General features: G+C 39.3%; 1 protein-coding gene and 1 long non-coding RNA gene across 5 annotated transcripts in view; both read right to left on the bottom strand.

The window, feature by feature from the left end:
• Positions 1-4,938: 4,938 nt before the first annotated feature.
• LOC112392782 (uncharacterized) lies at positions 4,939-6,399 on the bottom strand. Its single transcript, XR_003001749.1, has 2 exons — positions 5,952-6,399; positions 4,939-5,206 (listed from the first exon to the last, which is right to left on the bottom strand). It is a non-coding gene; the product is annotated as an uncharacterized LOC112392782 (long non-coding RNA).
• A 1,916-nt stretch (positions 6,400-8,315) lies between these two features.
• Positions 8,316-20,512, bottom strand: part of ST6GALNAC3 (ST6 N-acetylgalactosaminide alpha-2,6-sialyltransferase 3) — a 565,989-nt gene continuing 553,792 nt past the window's right edge. For 2 of the 4 annotated variants that reach the window (XM_024734656.1, XM_024734654.1), the window contains 2 exons: positions 11,686-11,793; positions 11,133-11,179 (listed from right to left, as the gene is read on the bottom strand). In XM_024734656.1, the coding sequence (XP_024590424.1) occupies positions 11,705-11,793 (89 nt within the window). In that variant the 3' untranslated portion in view covers positions 11,133-11,179; positions 11,686-11,704. Of the gene's footprint in view, positions 10,621-11,132; positions 11,180-11,685; positions 11,794-20,512 lie in introns of those variants that run through there. The other 2 variants (XM_024734653.1, XM_024734655.1) reach the window with 2 other exon arrangements.

Genomic DNA, 20,512 nt, shown 5'->3' with positions numbered 1-20,512 from the left:
GACAGTGTGGGATGATTAAAATGCTTAATGTTCAATTAGCCTTCTTGGATTAAGTCTAGTAAATGAAAAGGCAGGTAATTTAAAGTTGTATTATGGAGAATATTATTTTACAAAAATCTTAAGAAGGCAATTTGAAAAGGGCATTGATGGCTCAAAACTTAAAATATCCAAGGCAACATTTTGAAACTACTAAGATCAGATAAAAGGATTATAAATACACTGAAAGCGAGTGGTACAGACTAGAAAACTGAAAAATGTAGCTAAACTCAATATGAAGAATTTATTTAATCTAGCAGTAATAGGAAAAGGTGGACAATATAAATGACTCCTAAACCTACAGTGATATCCACTGTCATAAATTACAAACATGAGGAATGCTATAATACTAAATGTAATTTTCTTGAGTCATTACATTTCAAAGACATAGCACAATAGCAAGTATATAAAAATATGGGTATATGAAATGTGAACAAATTTCCCCCACTAGGAAGCAAAGGAAATTATGGCTCCTTGTGAAACATTGCAAGAATGAAGTCAGTAATAGGCAGTTGTAAAGCTGGGGGTGGTGGTGTGTGTGTGTGTGTATCTACCAGCAATTGAATGTGTCCCCAGAATTCAGGAACCAACTCTGAACATGAATTCTGTGAAATTTGCCATCATCAGAAATAACTTGTTTTAAAAGATGGCTTCTGAATACACTGCTGGTAAAGAAAAGGGCTCCCAAAGCTCAGCCATTTTAGGCTTATTTTTTCAGAGCTTCAGTGTGAAATCTTCCCACATGGAGTTGCATCCTATTTCACAGAACGTGTGCTTTGTAGGGAGTCTGGGGGGTGAGGCCAGTACATCCAACTTTCTATCTAATTGCATGAAACACTGAACGAGGGGATGATCTGATCTCTCTGAGAATATTTCACACAAATTCAGTCTAAAAATCCACACTTTACTTTTGGACTCTTCTGAATGTCCTCCTGAGATATAATCTGAAATTTCATTCATTGACTCTAGCTCTGTCCAATGGAGCCACAGAGTTTAACACTAATTTCGCACCTCCATTAATGCCTTTTAAATGTTTGAATTTAGTTCTCCTTTAAACATTCTATCAAGCTAGATAAATGTTTTCAATTCCTGGTATAATATGACTTCCAGTTCCCAAGTGATCCTGACTCCCACTGCAATAGAAAAATGGACAAAATATTGGAAGAGCTAATAAATGAAAGAAAAAATATAAAGTGTCAAAAAGTATGCAAAAATGTTTAACTTCCATGGTAAGCAATTAAATGCTAATTAAAGCAAGATAACCTTTCTTGCATATGTAAAATTGGCAAAGATGATAAAAACCCACCAATTTTTGGCAAGGATGCAGAGAAGCAGGCATACTGTATGTTGGAACAATAAAAAAAAATCAGAGCAGTGTTCAAAAATTCATGAACAAACTTGCTTATCATATAGAAGAAAAATGACAGTAGAGGAATGGATACATAGATTATGGCACAATGTAGCAACAGAAAAGTTGTAGGATAATTTAGTGACATTGGGAAAATGCTTGTGATTTCTTATTAAGGAGCAAAACAGGCTATAAAATAGCATATTTTATATTTATGTAATTTAACTATTATCTGTAGAAAAGTACCAGATAAATACCAAGCAGTTTGATAATGAGTGTCATACCTTTCTGTCTTCGCAATGTTTTTGATGGTGAACATGTACTACTTGTCCAATCAGAAATCGAGTGAAAACAAGTTATAAAAATACTCCCAGAAGTGGTCTGATTAATCTTGAACCTCCCTACTTGTTCGTAGACTCTCCTAGCATCTTAGGTCATAGTGATCTTTTAAATTGCTACGTCTCATATTAGACTGCTCTAAAACCTCCAAATATTTTTCACAAGTACTACAGTTAAGTCATGCTCCTGTCTTTTTTGAACCAAAGTGCCTGTCTTTACATTTGTTCCTGTCAAGTTTCATTTGGTTTCATTGAACCCATATGTTGGGCTGCTGAATGCTTTCTTTTTTTTTTTGCTTCTTCTATTGTTTCATATTGAACAACCGCCCACAGCTCTACATGATCCACAGTTGTATTTGCATGGTAATAATGTCCTCATCCAACATTAATACCCTTTTATCCATCAAAGATTGTAGACTATGCCCTTTTTTTACTAGAGATGAAACATTATAACCAGCATCACCAAAAGATATGTTGGACAAGCCATTTTAATTTGAAGTTAAAACTGCCACTGAAGATGGAAGACCATTCTAAGTTAATTTCATTGTAGGTGTTTTACTTCTGGAGAAGTTCAGCATTTGGAGGAAAATAATTTTGGAAGGTTATATAGATTTTTGAGTGATTTCATAAGCATAGAAAACAGTATATTTGAAAAGTTTTACCAATGTTAGATTCAAGAACTCTTAACACTGCATGGTGTAAGATGCTCCTGGTATACACTGCATACTTGTATTATTCAAGAATTTTAGCCATAGGATGAGGGATAGTGAGAACCTCATTTTATCCTTGCAAAGCAACTTAAGATATTCTTATCACCAGTAACAACTGTTAGAAATTGAAACCTTTGTCATTTACCAACCAGGAGCTATAGTTTCTTGTCCTTAAAAGGGATTTCACGTTGACCTGGAAGAAAGTAAACACTGGCAGGTTCTCTTCTCTAATTATTTTGTTTTTAGAGTCTCAACTAATCTGTCTCAATAGACAGACTAAGAAAATTTATATGCTAACATGCAAAGCATTTTTTCCCCAAAACAGCAGTTTCCTATTAAATAAGAAAGAACTCTAGGATGTGAAATACAATTGCTGTTAGGAGTAAAGGATTTCTAGATATCTTACAGAAAATAATATCAAAGAATAGAAAGTATTGGGAAGGGAAGAGGAATGTCAGGAGAGAGTATGAGGGGCTTCTCTCCATGAGAATACACCGTGTGCTGTTTTGGTAATGGACAACACTTATGGCCTATTTGGACCTTTTTCCTTGAACAAGTTCATATGCCAGTGTGAATAGAGAAAGGGAGGAGGGTATGAAAGAGATATTTGTCATTTTAAAATATGAGAACTAGCAGTTTCTTTTTTTTTTTTTTTTTACTTTAAAATATCATTGCAGCACTGCATAGACCTGAAGACCAAAGGAAAATTGAAAAGGGAGGCTAATCTTTGCAAAGGAAATAGGTACCCAAAGAAGATGGGATGATCAGAGGCAAGGATCAGTCTGTATTACTTTAACCACAGATCATTAAGACATTCAAAGTCTACTGTTGGTAAATGCTTAGAAGCGTTTCTTACTAGTTTCTCGTCTCATCTTCTCTGGTAAAGGAAATCATATCCTCTCTTGCCATAATAAGATCTAAAACAGCATTTTGCTCCCTAGTTTATTTTGTTGAGGTGGGGGTACTGACATCCACGTAAAGTGTTTTTTTTCTTGTGTTCTTGATAAGGATTATGAACATAAATGAGTCATCCATATAGCTGCACAAAACTGAGTGATTTTTTTTTTGAGGCTATATATCATCATGACTAAGAATATTATGGCAGAGACTGCTAAAAGTTCATCAAGCCCTGTTTGTTTTCCTCTTGGGCACACAGACAACACTGCCAGGTCACACGACTGAGCCTGGCCAGTAGAATGTGGGTGGAATTATGTACACCATTTCGGGACTTGCCTGAAAAAACAAATTCCCCATGCTTTCCCTATTAGCAGGCTACATAGGGAGGTCTCTAAGGATGCTGTGGAGGGCAAAGCCACATGATGGAAGGAGCCTGTGTCTCTGAGTCATCCTTGGAGACAAGCTGGTTAGAGAGGAGCATCTATAGGGGACCCATGTTTTAGAGAGAAACAAACCTTATTTTGTTAAGCCACTGAAATTTGGGGGTGGGGGGTTTTGGTTACATCTATTAGCCTATTGCAACCAGGTTTTGATTCTAGGTCAAATTGCCTGGGTTCAAAACCTCATTCTATCCCTAGCTGGCCAAGCTTGAACAAGTTACTTAAATTCTCTGTGATTCAGTTTTCTCATATGTGAAATGATGATAGTAACATTACATACCTCATAGAGTATTTGAGGTGACTGAATGAGGTATAACAGCCCTTTAATAAACCTGACACATAAGCATAGGTTATTATTACTTAATTACCAGAAACACTCTCATTTTAAGATCATATCCAAATAAGGGTCTCTTACAGAGTTTGGTAGAGAACTGTAAGCTAATTTGTAAAATGAGAAACTATCCATGTATGATGTTCAACTGCAAGCATGCTGAGTTTTCTAGAAGAAAATAAGGGAGAATGGGAAGAGTGAAAGGAGGAAAGGAAGGAAGTAATGAAAGAGTGAGGGAGAAAAGAACGAAGACTTCTCTATTTCAAGCAGCTTATGTACTAACCCAACTTTGCTAACAGGTCTGACACAGCAAGATAGGAAATCTACTTCAGCACACATCAGCTCTACATCAGATCTACAACAGATCTAGAAATCTACATCAGATAGTTAATGTAGACAAAGCAAATTCTGGAGGCTGACCAACATTTTCTCTTGCCATTATCTGCGGTAGTATCCTAGACATCTTTCTGCCTTGGATATTGAATATATATTGAATCTCTCTCTCTCCCCACCCCACTGCCGCCCAACTTTTTTTTTTCCCCTTCAATGACATATACTCTCTGGCTTTGTTCACCTCTCCTCATTTGTCTTGTTGTAAAAGTAAACCAAACTGAAATATACCAGTAGTCCATTGCCACTTAGTAAGCTTTATTCTGAGACATGATGCCTATAAATAAAGCAATATGATGCCAGAGGAAAATAAAACCTCACCAAATTCACAACTGTGCATTTACAGTTTCTTCTATAAATAGATGAAGATTACAGGTTTTTAAACTCAATGAAAGACTACAGCAAAAGTTGTGTGAATTTGGAAAAATGAGTGAAGCATAAACTATAGTGTATGTAATAGAAATGGGTTTTACTCAGTAGCAATGACAACAAAGTTAAACACAGGGAAATGAGTGCTTTGTAGGTTAGGTAACAAGGAACCATGAAATGCCCTGCTTTTGGTCCCTTTGGAGTTTCTTAGAAGAAGCTGCTCACTATGTAGGCAAATATATGAATTTAGCAGTTGGTTATTTTACTTGTCAAGATGTTCTTCATTTTTATGAAAGTGAACTTCTATTTTTCTGAAGTCTCCAAGGCAGGAACAAAAGGAGACATATCTGTGGAGAAAGAGGAGCTTTTTACTCCATAAACAAATAGTGCCTATTCTGAAAAGAAAAAAAAAAAAGTAGAGAACTAAAAAAAAAAAATGACATTTTCTGCAATGTTACAATGCCCAAGGACAGTTCTGATTTGATGCCTTAGCAATTTACATGGAACTTTACTCTAGTGGTTTCTATAAGCTTCAGCAAAAACAAGGAACAGGACAATATGCTATCTCTGAGCCACAGGAGCCTTTTCAGAACCTAGTGCATATATTTCAAAATTCTCCTAACAGTATCACATGAATGGGCTGTAAAGAAAAAGCCCTTTCAATCTTCATGGTGATTGAGTCTTGTGGGGCATTTGATTTACCTTCCAGAGAGTATGTGGGCTCAAAATCATGTGTAGTACAAACATGAGCACGATACCAAAGGTAACATTTCACCTACCAGTACAGATGAATTATTTCACTAACCCAGGCAGCTGAATTGGTTCCAGGACAAGGGCAGTTAGGCTCTGGGGATAATTCAACAACAGGACCTGCCAGTTACACCAGGCCACCTTCATACTCAACAGCTCTTAGGACTATCAGTGGCTTCCTCATCCTCAATAACAAAAGAAGAAACTGACCTTTACATACTTTAAACGAATCCTAGAATGTTGTGGTAATCGAACATGGCCCAGTATAAGCAACAAACACAGATGATAGAGCATATCAACAATTACTGAGATATTACTTCAATTATGCAAATATTTCTATACTTTAGTATAGACATTTCTCAGATCGTGAGTAGAATCAACATTAATTGGAGCTCTTGGTTTCCAGGAAGACTCTTCCAATGAGTTACTTATGCATTTTCCAGCCACTCTTCTGTGCTAAAACGAACAACGCAGTGGAAAAAGTATTAAAAAAGGAGACATGAGATAAGAATTTAAGTCTCAGTACTTCCATTAGTCTGTTTTATAGCCACCGGCAAGTCACTTCACCTCTATCGGTCAATTTCCTGAACTCCAAGATGCAGGAGCTGGATTGTTTGGTCACTAAAGTCCCTTGCAGTTTTACAAGTCAAGACAATTTACAAAGGCTAGCACTGGCTCCTTCAGTCATGGGATCTATGTAAACTATTAAAATGATGAGGTCTTGCCTCTTAAAACTACAGTTAAGAGAAAAGCATTTTTCCCTCTTGGCCCTGGGACTATAAATCATTTATTGTGCTCAGACATGCAAACAACTGACACTGGACAACAGAGTTTGTTCTTTGCATTTGACATGCCACATTAAACACTAGATGGGTATGCTGTTTAAAAAAAAAGGTGAGCCATCTGATTATATTTTCTCACTTATTGAAATTAAACTGAGCTTATAATTAACATCCAATTAACAGCACCAGTTGAAGTACTTTAGTGTTGTTTTTTTCCTGAGGAAGTAATGAGTGATTCTCTTCTAGTGGCTTTATACTTCTGGAGAGGTCAGCAAAGTTCCCAGTTCAGACTCTTGCTCCCACATCAGCTGATTCATTCCAAATCCTCAAAGAGCAATCTCCTTATATAATTTTCTCTTTTCCACAGTGGTCACAGTTCTCTAGCCATATAATAAAAATCATGCAAATCTGAGTTTGCTTACAGTAAAGACAGGCTTCTTTGAATAGGGGGACCAATGTTCACTCACATCAGTGCAAATGGAGCTTGATGCGCTGTTTTTCGATGTGACTTTAGCTGAGCTGCAATCAGCAGAGGCTATGATACAGATTGCTATACTTCCAGGTCTGATTTGTGACAACTGTGGCATCTAATTGTGTCCTCAGTTCTAGATTTAGCAGCTTCTCTAGCTTTATTCTTTTGTCCAGCCACTGAATATGATTTTATGTGCTCTTAGCAATCAGAACATTTAATCTGGATTTTCTTTCTTATTCAGGATTCAAAATGTAACCCCACAAATTTCAGATAAAGTCTAAAACAGATTTTCTGTGATTTATACACATCAGTGAGAAATATAGGATTACATGTATATCTTTATACACACACACACATACACACACACAGGGACTCTATGTGCATACAAACAAATGTCCTCCCAAATTGCTTTTTCTTTGATAGGTTTGATAACAATGTAAAATCATATATTCTAAAAGTTTTCTAATTCACATTACCATCATAACAATATAAATAATTAGTACTTATCACTAGGCTAACTTAGAAAGGATGCAAACATTCATTTTAAAACCCCTTTAAAATTTTCTTGCTTTTTATCAAGGATTCTGCAGAATTAAAAATAATGTTTACTTTATTATCTTTAGCTTGCATATTTTTATGTTGATTTCAGAAAATTGTGGCCATTTTCCACACTCCATTTGCCTAGAGCCTTGGACGCTATTGAAATATTTTTATTTTTCACAGATATTACTTAACTTCTGGGATGTATACATATCGGTGATGAATGAGTTAAATTTTCCAATGTTTAGGTGCTGGATGAAATCTCTTTCAGTTGCTAGAAAATGGACCAGAAATTTGCACTACAAAGGTCTCTCCTTGAATTGCTCCTTTACCATTCTCTTCTCAATCAGTAAATCTTAGATGGAAAATTTCTCAACATGGGAGAAATTAGACTTTAAATTTCCACTTTATATTTCCACATTAGGAAGCTGAGGATAAAGAAGAACAGGAAATGGAAGCAGAGAACGTTAAGAATGCAGAGAAAAATAAGTCATGTGACTCTATCAAAATGATGATGACACTGGGAGTCATTCAATTAGGTCTCCATGTTAGGAATAATCTGGTTTTTGTTTCTCAATTTTAGAAAAAAAGAGATAAGAGACAACAATAAAAAGTGTAGAGTTGGGGTTTAGTTAAGGAAAAAAAGGAAAGGGAGGGAAGGGGAGGTGCCCCTTACCACTCCAAAGGAATCACTGCCTATTCTACACACACCTACTGTCATAGAGTGAGGGATGCAGGGCTCTATAAAAGTCTCCATCAGAGAGCGCGACAGTGAAGTAGGAGAGCAAGGATGTTTTCCAAAGTTTCTCATTAGTAAGGGCTAAAACAAATAGGGTTGGTCCTCCATTTACCAGGAAACTAAATAAATTACATTATGTCATTCCCTGAAACACTCTGATAACCAAGCTTCCTTTTTATTTAAAAGTGGAACTTCTGTATCACAACAGGGGGGAAAAACAGTCTGTATTACAATTTTGACATTTTCATCTGTTTATTTTCCTTTGAGTGGGCATTTCTATCCATCATTAGCTCACAAAAACTAGCATACGTAGAACTGAAAATCACATAAGGAAGCAACAAAAGAATGACAACAATAATAGTTCCAGCAATGTAAGTGGCACTTGGTCATTTTTATGGATGTGAATATTGAGGTATTAAAATGGTAGAAAAGAGCAGGAAAGAGGTTTTTGTCCAAGATGGACCATTTTAAAGGTAGCCTATCATGGGACTTAGCACTGGTAGAGACCTGGAAAGGGCTCCCAAGGTGAAATGCATCATCACTTCCAGCCTCCAAAACAGGCTGTAAGTTAAGCCCAGCTTTTGTCTTTTGAATCATTGGTAAGGATGTTTTTGGTCTCTCAGCTACTCTCTCAGCAAATCAACCCTCTAATATTTAATGAGCAATGAATATATGGAGAACAAAGTAATCTTAAGATGGGGACGAGAAACTGTATTTCTTTACCTTTATTTCTTCCTGTTTTCTCTGCTACCTCATCTTTTCCCCACCTAAATAGAGCCACGAAAAAAAAATAATCAAAAGTACTTTTGTTCACAGGATTCCTAGTTTATGGCCAGGGACATCCTTGGGATATTTTTGCATAATCCTGATATAATACATTGTATTTGGCACTGAAATCAATTGGTTACTAGTCTACATAAACTCTATTCTATACAAATATTAGGAAGGGGAGCAATCTGGAATATATAGTAGCAATTAACAAATTAGAGATCATCTGCTAATATGTCAGAATGCATAGGCAATAGCCTGACGGGGTGGTCACGGGCATCACATGGGACAGCATATGTGAAAGGACTCTACATGACAAAGCACTTTAGACATCAAGGTAATTATTATTGTTATTATGGTATAGCAACTGATACAGTTTGGGGAAAATAAACCCCAAGAAGGCAAAAGCTCTGGTCAGATTAAATACAAGGAATCATTTCCTCTCCATGTCTAACAGTTGGCACTTGGCAATGATAATGAAATGTGTGGAGAGACACATCTTGGGCCTATAAAATAGAAATTTGTATATACAAATATATATTATGAAGTATGGTAGGATACAAATTGATGTAAAAATATGCTTTGCTTTCCCTGTTTCATGATTTTAAAAAGCATAAAATTTTGTGTTGTTGGATGTTGAAGCAGAGTTAGTAAACCCTTTTGGTTATGTTTTAAGAATGTTTTCACAGTCTATGTTACTACAGTGTTGGTATCTTACTTGTTGAATAGCTTTCTCAAATATTTAGCACTCAACCAAAAATAACTAAACATTAATACAGATCATTCTAGTAATATGTTTAGTTATATTTTGGGGGGTAGTAAGAATGGAGTGATGAGAGTAGAAATTCAAAAAGATTTGCTAGTTAGCCCATTTTGAATGAAGTGTTTGAGATAGTCAAGTAATCCCGGTGGGTAGGATGTCCATATCTTCCTTGTGAATTAGGAAATGGCCTGAGGCTTTAGCTGTAGGAGGTACTGTAGGAAGATGGTAAGTCAGGAAGAGATTCCTTTCCTGCCCCCAGGCCAACTAGTTATTGTGGCAAGACCCTTGTACCCAGAAAGCATTTCTTGGGTCAGTGTTTGACAATCAACCATTCTTCAAGATGGCGGAACTGCTCAGGTTCAACAGACAGCAGAGTCAATAACCTTGCCTCATGAGACCAAATCCCAGGGCTTTTGGAAATTACTCACTGTCCAAGAATCCTGGGCAACTATCTTGAAGGATAATCTTCCCATTTCTTAGGTCACTCTTGTCATGTTACTGGCCTTTATTTCAATTCCAGTTAGATTATAAAGTGCAGTATGAAATGTTGACCCTTCAGAAAGAACGTAATGAGCACGACTACCCTCCACGAAATCCCGAGTTCAAATTACTGGCAGAATCACCGTCCGTATCTGAGAATGTACAGAAACTTGATCATCATTGTTGTTGCCTTTATCATCACCAGCATCAGCATCATTAGCATCACAGTTGCAGTATCATGATCATGTCAAGTGATGTGGCAAGGTCAGAAAAGCCAACATCAAGACACTGTCCAGTTTGGGTGTGTAAATATTATCCTGTGTTTCTTGGCCCATTTAGCAAACACTTTCTTTTCAGTGATAAACCTATGCCCCCCATATGGGGCATGTTCATGGAGAAAATATTCATCACATTCGTCTCTTCCTTGTTCATAGTAATGGTAGGGGACTTTTCTATACCCTTCTGTCCTAGAAAAGAAATAAAGAAAAGGAGAGAAAGACTGAGATGAAGAATGAAGTATTCATTTACAAGACTCCATTATGTGCCCAGTAAATGCATTTACTTGCAAACCCATGCATGATTCTTGCCCATGAACTCACTTAAAAGCTATTATACATAAAAGCTTTTAGGAAGACATACCAGATCCTTAGTGCCTTAATAAATCAAATAAAATTTATGTATCACACCAATTACATGCAAAAATATAGCTACCCTTTGAAGGAGGAAATGGTGTATAATGGAAACAAACTTTGGATAACCTGATTGCTCTTGCAGAGCTTGAAGAAGCTTAGTGATTTTTCAGAGTAAGATATTTGGTTCATCTGCGCTCCGTTATGCTTATAGTTAGAGTAGAGATATTTGATTATGAAGATTGTGGCTTAGTTACCATTTTGACAATATGATTAAAACGCTCTCTGAATTATATTGTGCCCATCATTGGTAGGGAAATATATTTCATTACCTTCATGAAGCATGGAGCGTTTGTTTCATTATCTACTTAGAAACTATCCCACCAGCAGGAATATACTGTGGATAAACATACCCATTTTAAATAAGGATCTGACAGATTACTCACTTAGTAGTGAAATATAATTTCCAGGAATTCTCATTAAGGTATCAGCTTCTCTGAGGCTTCAGGACATTTTGTCCTTCAAGATCAAATACAACCATTGAGTAGACAGCCATCTATCAACCATTAGAGCAGCAGAAATGACAAACCTGCTTTGCAAATTAAATAACCACTGAACTTGTTCTGTATTTCCAAGCCACAAGTCCCTGATATGCCTCAGACTAAGGGAAAAATGTTCCTTCTGACATTTGACATTAGACTGTGGTAAATATTTTTCTTTTTTTTATCATCCGTAAAAGTCACAACTTGATGCACTGACAATAAAATGTCATGTCAGCAAAGAATGCTGGGAAATAATTGTTGCTTTATCTGTTTCTCAGATTTATGATATTAAAGTGAATTGTGATATTTTGACAACATATCAGAATTGGAGATGCATAAAAATAATTTCCTGTGATCTTACTTGCAATAGGTGTCATTTATCATCCCGTAGACGTGAATGCCATAACAGGCATCCATGGCCAGAATGAAGGTAAACCAACCCGTGCTGAGATAAGAGCCAGACTGGACTCTGTAGGCGGAACAGAAACAAACAATGACAAACAAAACAAAACAACACAGAAGACATACACAGAGCAACAGCAAAGTGTGATGAGAAACGGGCAACATTTTATCAAAAACATAGCCCTTGTTATCAGGAAAAAACATAAGGAAACTTGACAATCTGTCAAAGATACACACTTATTTCAAATTATCTCTGAATAATTTATAGGCATGCTCTCACTCTTAGTACCTTAAGCCTAGAAGCTATGTTGTATGGAAGAGAAGCCAAATGGTGAATATCTGGAGTCAAATAACCCTGCTCCCTTCAGGTGAAAAATAATTTAGTTGATTTCCCGTAAGACACAAATTAGTACTCTATATCAGAGGACAGGTTTTCTAAAGTTGCTTGGAGCCCTGATGGGAGCTGAGTGATAATGGTGTTATCTTACTTACCTGGACATGTCACTTTCTCTGAGGCTTGCTAAGTGAAAATTGGATGCAGTGCAGGTGAATGACTTGGTCTGTGAAAGCATCTGAAAAGTTTTCCTTCACTGTTTTCCTGGCGTCATGAGACAAGACTTTTCCTTTGTAAGACCTATCATACCAGTCTCTTTAATACGCTGTTATTGAACACCACACCTACCCTGTGCCCCTCACCGTTGTAGGTGCCGTGGATGCAGTAATTATCACAAAAACCAAGGCTTTTGTCTTCCTGCAGGCCAGAGGATTGGATCTGGAGGTGACTATATTATAAAGGTTGATCAGGGAAGGACGTTTTGATAACAGAAGCAAAGATCTGGGAAAAACGGGGTGGGAGAGGGTGAATGGGAAGAAACCGTGTAAGCCGTACTGGAAAGGCAGCCTCACGTGGGTAGCCTTTCAACGCCCTCTTGGTCACATAAGAGTGGGCCTTGGGCCCGGAACACTTCCTTACCAAGGAGTTCTCACAGCCTGTGCTGGACTTATCACCCTGTGTGTGAATATCTTTCTCTGTTTCACAGTCAAGGTGCACGCATTTGCTTAAGTGTCGTATGGCACGTGGCTAACCTCACTGCTATAGCCATCTTCTTTAAAAAGGGGATGGGGTCTTTTGTTCTGTGGCACAAGAGGGTTGCATGCAGGCCAAGAGTCTGTGTCAGCTGCTGGGAGGGACCTGCTGCCTGTGGGGAGCCGATGCCCACTATTAGAGCTGACCTTGCTCTATCTCTTCTCTGTGTGAGGATAGCATTTTTCCATCCAGTGCTTGACTGTGTTGTGTTTTCTTTTGTGACTCCAATACCAAGATACAGTGGGCAGAAGTGTTTGGACTTCTACTCCTGGTGATAAGCCACAGATGCCCCTTGCTCAACAGACCGAATGAGAGAAGAGTGTCCCAGGAAGTGTTCCATCTCACAAATATGAGGAGTGTGCTTGGTATGTTTAAGGAAGAGGTGGGAAGTACAGTGACTGAAGGGGGAGAGTAATTAGATAAGTCCTGATTGGAGGATTCTGTTAAGTTCCAAATGGTTCAAGGGAATATTTGATCTCCATATTTGTCTTTAGCCAAGACAACCCAATCCATCCAATACACATGATGGCCTATCCGCTTAAAACTTTCCCCGCAGGGGCATCTGGGTCACCCAGGTTGCTTGGCAACTGAGTAGCACCACTGTCTTAAAAAGACTATGTTTCCTATCTTCCATCTAGATGTCTTGGTAAACTAGAACATGGCCGGCTCTTCTCCTCCAAACCAACACTTCACCACTGGTACAGCACTCTAGCCAGTAGTTGTTCCCACTGATGTCCAATATCCTTGCTGCAGTTCTCCAGGGTCAAGCCATCAGTGTGCTACAATTAGGACCCTGAATCCTTTGATTCCTTTTTAAAATTTTATTTATTTATTTTAAAGAAGATGTTGGGGGTAGGAGTTTATTAATTAATTTATTTTTGCTGTGTTGGGTCTTCGCTTGTGTGCGAGGGCTTTCTCTAGTTGTGGCAAGCCGGGGCCAGTCTTCATCGCGGTGCGCGGGCCTCTCACTATCGCGGCCTCTCTTGTCGCGGAGCACAGGCTCCAGACGCGCAGGCTCAGTAGTTGTGGCTCACGGGCCTAGCCGCTCCGCGGCATGTGGGATCCTCCCAGACCAGGGCTTAGAACCCGCGTCCCCTGCATTAGCAGGCAGATTCTCAACCACTGCGCCACCAGGGAAGCCCTGATTCCTTTTTTTTAAACAGGCACCGCTTGGTATCAAATCACTTAAAACAGGCAAGCATTTCAGACGCACGGTGAGGGTTGATAACTGGATTTTTAACTGGATTTATTTTCATCGACTTTGGTTGATTTGGAAGGAGAAACAGACCCAGAGCATTTATATCCACCCCCTCTGCCTATTTGTCACTGAATCTGAAATGCCGCTATGTAAATTGACTTCCTTTGTATCTCCCGGTGTGTCTTCTAAATGGAAAACATTCCGGAAACAGGATCCCATTCAGTTACATGCACTCTCCTCTGTGATAGGAACACTAGCAGCAGCATGGGTTAGAGGCAGGTGCCAAATGGGTGGGAAGACACAGCACAGCGAGGGGAAGACACAAAAGAGCAAGCTGGCTTAGAAGAGAATGGAACCTGCAGTCAATCCTGCATTCTGGGGTCTGAGGAGGAACAGCGATGATGGGACCTGCTTAAAGCATCATCTGCTTAAAAAGTCATTGGAAAATTGGGAGAGATCAGAAGAATAGAGTCTTGACTAAAAGCTCCCAAATCGAAACTAGAAATTTTATCTATGTACTGATCTTTTCCAGTTATTATTCCTGCTGAATTGTATTTTTCCCCTTCTTCTTGCCTTTTCCTTCTACTTTTTCTACCTTCCAATCCTCTCTATCCTTCTTCATTACTAGGCTGACCAAGCACTAGTAGAGATCACTAAAAATTACAGCATCTATTTGCACATGATGAGAAAAGACAGGTCTCACATATTCACCCATTTATTCATTTTTTTTCAACAAACATTCATTGTGATCCTATTTTATGCCACTGACTCTGCTAGGAGCTGGTGATGAATATGGGATATTCCCTTAAAGAGCACACGGTCTAGTGGAGGGAGGCACACATGTTAACACAATTAGTCACAATCAGTGTAACAAAGTGGAGTTTCAGAGTCAGTACCAAGTGCAGTACAGAACAGAAGTGAGAATGTCTGGTTTCCCATTCCAGCTGTGCCACTACTCAAATGTCAAGCTTTGGACAACTTGTTTGGCCTCTTTGGGTCATCTTTGTTTCCTTGTCTCTAAAGTGAGATAGTTCAACTAGTCCTACCTAAGGTTTCTTCTAATTTTAAAATCAAATGATTCTGCAATCATCACCTTCAGTGGTCAATCTGTTTTATTCTTTAGCCCTTTGGCAGTCCCATGTTCCATGTGTGTTGGATGGGTAATTAACAAGCATATTAATTGATCAGGTCACATTTAATGCACACTTGTGTGATGGGCATGCCACTACAGTTTTACCTGGCAATGGTAGTGGCTACAGTTACTAATTTTGGAGGGAGATGCTCCATGCTTTCCTCTTTCACACGATTGCTCATGGAAGGTGTTGGAATATCTGAGACCAAAGGCACAGCCATAGCATTGAGGGTAAAACTTAATTTAAGTGAAAAAAAAATCTAAATTAGGGCAAATTGGTTTTTTTTTTTATGCATTTTTCCAGGAGCCAGTCCCTCCACAGAGTTGCTGTCAAGGACCAAAATAATATTAGAGCCCTGGAATAAAGGGGGGATCGTTTGTGTGACATATGGACCCCTCCTCTGCAAAATAAGCTCCGCTGGCTCACTCTGATCCAGCCCAGATATTCATGTCTGAGAGTTCAACAGCCAAGCTTTCAGAACAGAACCCCATAGGGTACAACTGTCAAAGTGATTTCTCTACATATTTATCTTCTCTTTACCACAGGAAAAGAGGGTCAGGAATTTCAGGGTTGGGCATCTGGTCAAAGATCTTTCCATCTCACCACCTAATAAGGAAATTTTTACATTTCTGATGTTGATTACTTTTAAGCCTAACCTAATTTATTTTGTTTCTGGATAGACATCATAATCATTAGCTCAAAAGCTCTTCAAGCAAGCTGTGTTGCACTTGATTCAGACTAGGAGGTTCATACTGCCCAAGTGCCCTGTCCTACAAACAGCACTTAATTAGACAGTTGCATTTTTTCCCCTGGTGCCTCTGAGATATTTGGGATGTGATATCATGTGAGGTTTCCTACCGATAATACTTGCTGGAGCTAGCAAAGTGGTTTCTTCTCAAAATACTCAGAGCTAATGTCCATATAACGATACTTGCCGTGGAATAATGGCAGCTGCTGGATTAATACAGGAATTCTTCTGAATAAATGCCCTGATGATCTGGGTCCCTAAGGGAATTCACTGGCTTGGATGGCACTGTATCTGGGAATTCTTGTAGCTGCACCATTTCTAAACTCTCCTGCTGTGTGGGTGTACTAGAAAGGAGGAAGTATAAATTATACACCCTAGGAGACCTTTGGAGGTTCAATAAAAACAATAACAAAAAGACTTGAGCTGATGTACGTGAAGTTGTTTATGCTTTTCAGCTTAGAGAGACCTAGTGATAACCATCAGATGCCTTAAAAAATTCTAAAAGGGTCTCTTCTGGGACCAAATATTGTCTTGTAATTTGTCACTCATGCACGCATCACTATGTACCAGCTGGCCATCAGCCATGGCACTTTTTATACCTTCCACATTTGGGGATCAATAAAAACAATTATTGTCATCTACAAATAAAGATTCCCATAGGGATGATAAGAGAATTTAAGCCCCTAATTCAGTACAATAGGAAAGCTTAAATTACTACAGCAGAATAATGAGCCATGCAGGGGAAAATAAAGGCAGGAGTGTTAAAAGGAAGCTATCAATCATTTGTTTCCACCGGCCAAGCTTTGCATCCCACTGCTCCTTGGTAATCAAGATAGTTACCACTTGGAAACTACTTGAATTTACTTGCTCATCTCTTGGAAAAATGATGTTGTCAACACCTTGATGTAGCACATGCTTGAAGGCATATCATTTAAAATATGATCTTTCATCTAGTTTATTACCAATAAAATATAAGCTACCATGCCCCTTGATGTTTACCCCTGTTCCTTGAAGTCTAAAGGCCATCACATGGCCACAGGGATTCGTTGTCGGTCATGCTGGCCTTATTTTTATCAGTCTCAATATTTGTGGCTGTCAGCATCCTTCATTCACCTGCACGCTTGCTTCTGAGCATGATCCCTCACCTTCTCCTTTCTGGAAACATATTATGAAGCATTTCTTTCCTATTGCCTGGCAAGCTGAAACTTTCTAGTGAGTGACATTTCCCTGTGGGATAATTTCAGGGGAGGAACTGAGGACACAGAAATGGTTACTTTTCAAAAGAAAACTGAATTACATTGAACTTATTATCTATTCACAGGATGCTCTAATTATTGAGCACCATTAGCTCAATGACTTAGGTTCTGAACTCAAGAAGTTTATACTTTGATGGGCAAAATAATAGCACTTTCTCTATATTGCGATTTTTAAATCTTGGCCTATTTTATTTTTTATTTATTTTGCGGTACTTGGGCCTCTCACTGTTGTGGCCTTTCCCGTTGCGGAGCACAGGCTTCGGACGCGCAGGCTCAGCGGCCATGGCTCACGGGCCCAGCCGCTCCGCGGGATATGGGATCTTCCCGGACCTGGGCACAAACCCGCGTCCCCTGCATCGGCAGGCGGACTCCCAACCACTGCGCCACCAGGGAAGCCCTCGGCCTATTTTAAATGAGACAGTTCTCTGTTGTGGGGTATGTCCTGTGTAATAAGTCCTCTTTCACATTTCACCAGATTCCTCTCTGTTCCAAGCTCCCCTGAGCCCAAAGAGGGCAGTAGACTTCTTGACTCCCTGGTATATAGTCTTTGGCTCAGGGGGGTTTGCCATGGGAATGTCTCTGACCCCAAATGCAGGCTCTCCAGGCTCTCCTTATCTACAGTTCCCAGTCTGGCTTCTCACTGTCCCACTGGCTTCCCTCACCAGCCAAGCATCTTACTTTCTTCTCCTTCTTGACAAGTCTATCTGAAGCCATTCAGGTTTGCTCAATACTGAATTATTATCTTATCTTTCAACACAGCCCTAGCAATCAGCAAATTCACTTGGCCTGAACCCAAAGGGCAGGTCGTAGCCTGCAATGGGGGATGTACAATGAGGAAGGGAAACAAGTGTCAAGGAACAAGGATGCAGAGTCCAGTTGCCTCCATCTCTGTGCCTGCCTCTTCTTCATGGAATGGTTCCTTTGGGAGCCTTTAGTCCTACTGTTTCTAATTCATTTCTTCCATGAGCTAATGCAAACAAGGTCTGGGGCATTCCAAGTGAAAATTTCAAAAACATAATAATCATTTATTAAAGCCCAGAGAAGATCCAGACCCTCCCAACAATGGAGATTTATTGGACAGCACAATATTGGCAGTAGTTTCTGAAATCTGCTATACTCAGGAGCAAAAAGGAAATTTTATAAAAGAATTAGTCAACATTTCATGTCTTGTTTTAACACTATTGGATCTCAGTTCTCTCATCATTATACTATACTGGCAGGATAAATAAAAATAGAAAGTAAGTTTCCATATACCTTCCTAGGGAGACGGAATACCTGACAGAATACAGATTATTCAATTAAAAACATTCTTCCCCCATTTTTTTTCAAAAGCACATGGATAATGAAAGAACACATTTAAACAAAGAGACTGGCCAAGAAAAACAGCTGGTGATTATCAGTAGCACCTTGGGATTCAATCTAATATTGTGAACCAGTCTAATGAAAGGAGAGCTCAAAGTGTGGAAGCAATTTCAGCTGTCCCCAAGTCATATATTTTTGTATGTCACCCTGCATCGGCAAGCTATGGTAATACTCTGGAGTGGGCCCATTGTATTAACACTGTATATTGGTACTACCTGTCAATGGGACATGCCCAGCAAATCGTATGTCATTCGACAGTTGAGAGCTATGGTAATACTCTGGAGTGGGCCCATTGTATTAACACTGTATATTGGTACTACCTGTCAATGGGACATGCCCAGCAAATCTTTAGGCAGCAACAACTTTCTGCACATCAGGCGGCAGAACTCCCCACCTTGGCTTGAATCATCTGCAAATGGACATACACTTTTCAAATGGATAAAAACATCGTACTGTGGATGATTCCTAAGAGAATGCACCAAATGAAAGGAATCTAGGCCCGGAAAATAATGAAAAATGGACCACGGGTAAATGGAGAAAGCCATAAATCTTAGAGGACTGTACTACCATCCCAGTCTGCTAATGCAAAATGCCTGTGCTAAGCAGTAGGCTCTTGGACTGTAAATATAACAAATAATTTTCTTGCCGTAGAATCAACAGGACTCTACGACTAGTGACGAATGCAATGAAATTGTACAAAAGGAGCATAATAAGAAATGACTGTGTTCTTTTCAAAATGTACATTTAAAAGTAAAATGGTATAGCTCCCAAAGATGTGATTTATGACTGCTGTAGAAATAGCAGATACCACTCACGAAGTTTACTTTTTTCATTCATCTCAGAAATTAAAAGGTTATTTTGCTCTTACCCTTGGGCTTTAAAGCCCTCTCACCTGGAAAAGTTGATTTCTGGGATTTCATTCAATTTTTTAAATGAACAATGGAACCTCAGGTATGGCAAGGATGGATAGTGGAGATCTCTTTGGGCAACTTCATTAAGGCGGGACTGGTTCCATAACCATTCAGTATTGGCTGAATTGTATCCCCTCCAAATTCATATGGTTAAGCCCTAACCCCCCCATTGTGATGGTGTATCGAGATGGGGCCTTTGGGAGGTAACTAGTCATGAAGGTAGGGCCCTACTGATGGGATTACTGCCCTTATGTGAAGAGAAAGAGACATCAGAGCTCTCTCCTTTCATGCTATATGAGGACATAGCAAGAAGGCTACAAGCCAGAAGGAGAGTTCTCACCAGAAACTGACCATGTTGGCATCTTGATCTTGGACCACCAGCTTCCAAAACTATCTGAAAATGAATTTCTGTTGTTTGAGCCACCCAGTATATGGTATTTTGTTCCAGCAGCCCAAGCAGACTAAGGCAATGGGTACTTCTCAGGGCCCTCCCCTGACAAACCTGACCTCCCACTGTATTTTCCAGGACTTCTCTTCCTGAACTCCCATGTCTAGTCACATGGGTCCATTTATGACTCCTTAGCACATCTTGTATGTGTCAGTCTCTGTCTTTTTTTTTCTCTTGACTTGTGTACATGTTCCTTCTTCCTGAAATGCTCTCCCCATGACGTCTCCTGTTTCTAATCTTATAAAGCTTTGATTCCCTCGTCCTTTCAAGAACGATTCGCTGGGTGCACTGTAAGTGTGAGGCACTGCGCCAGGCACTGGAAAGACCAAGTTGCCCCTGATCTCAAATCAGGGTCAAGGCAGGGAGACAGACTCGATGACTATTTTCAAAAATAGGGTTATCAAGGGGGTAATTCCCCTGTGAGTGCTATGAGAGTACTGAGGGATGAGCAACAGATGCCACTGGAGGGAATTGGGGAAGGTAGGATTTGAGAGCTGAGCTGCAGATTAAGGCTAAGGAAGCACACCAGGCAGAAAAAGGAGCAGAAGGAGAGCCTTTCAGGCAGAGGGAAGGGGCTGTGCAGCTGCGCTTGAGGAATGAGACTAACAGGAATACAGGGTAGCTCTGGTCTGTCCTCTAATCT

This window comes from Neophocaena asiaeorientalis, unplaced genomic scaffold (genome assembly GCF_003031525.2).
Source record: "Neophocaena asiaeorientalis asiaeorientalis breed wild unplaced genomic scaffold, Neophocaena_asiaeorientalis_V1.1 scaffold15, whole genome shotgun sequence".
Taxonomy (NCBI): domain Eukaryota; kingdom Metazoa; phylum Chordata; class Mammalia; order Artiodactyla; family Phocoenidae; genus Neophocaena; species Neophocaena asiaeorientalis.
The sequence above is the reverse complement of the archived record's forward strand: the minus strand, read 5'-3'. Positions and strand labels throughout refer to the sequence as shown.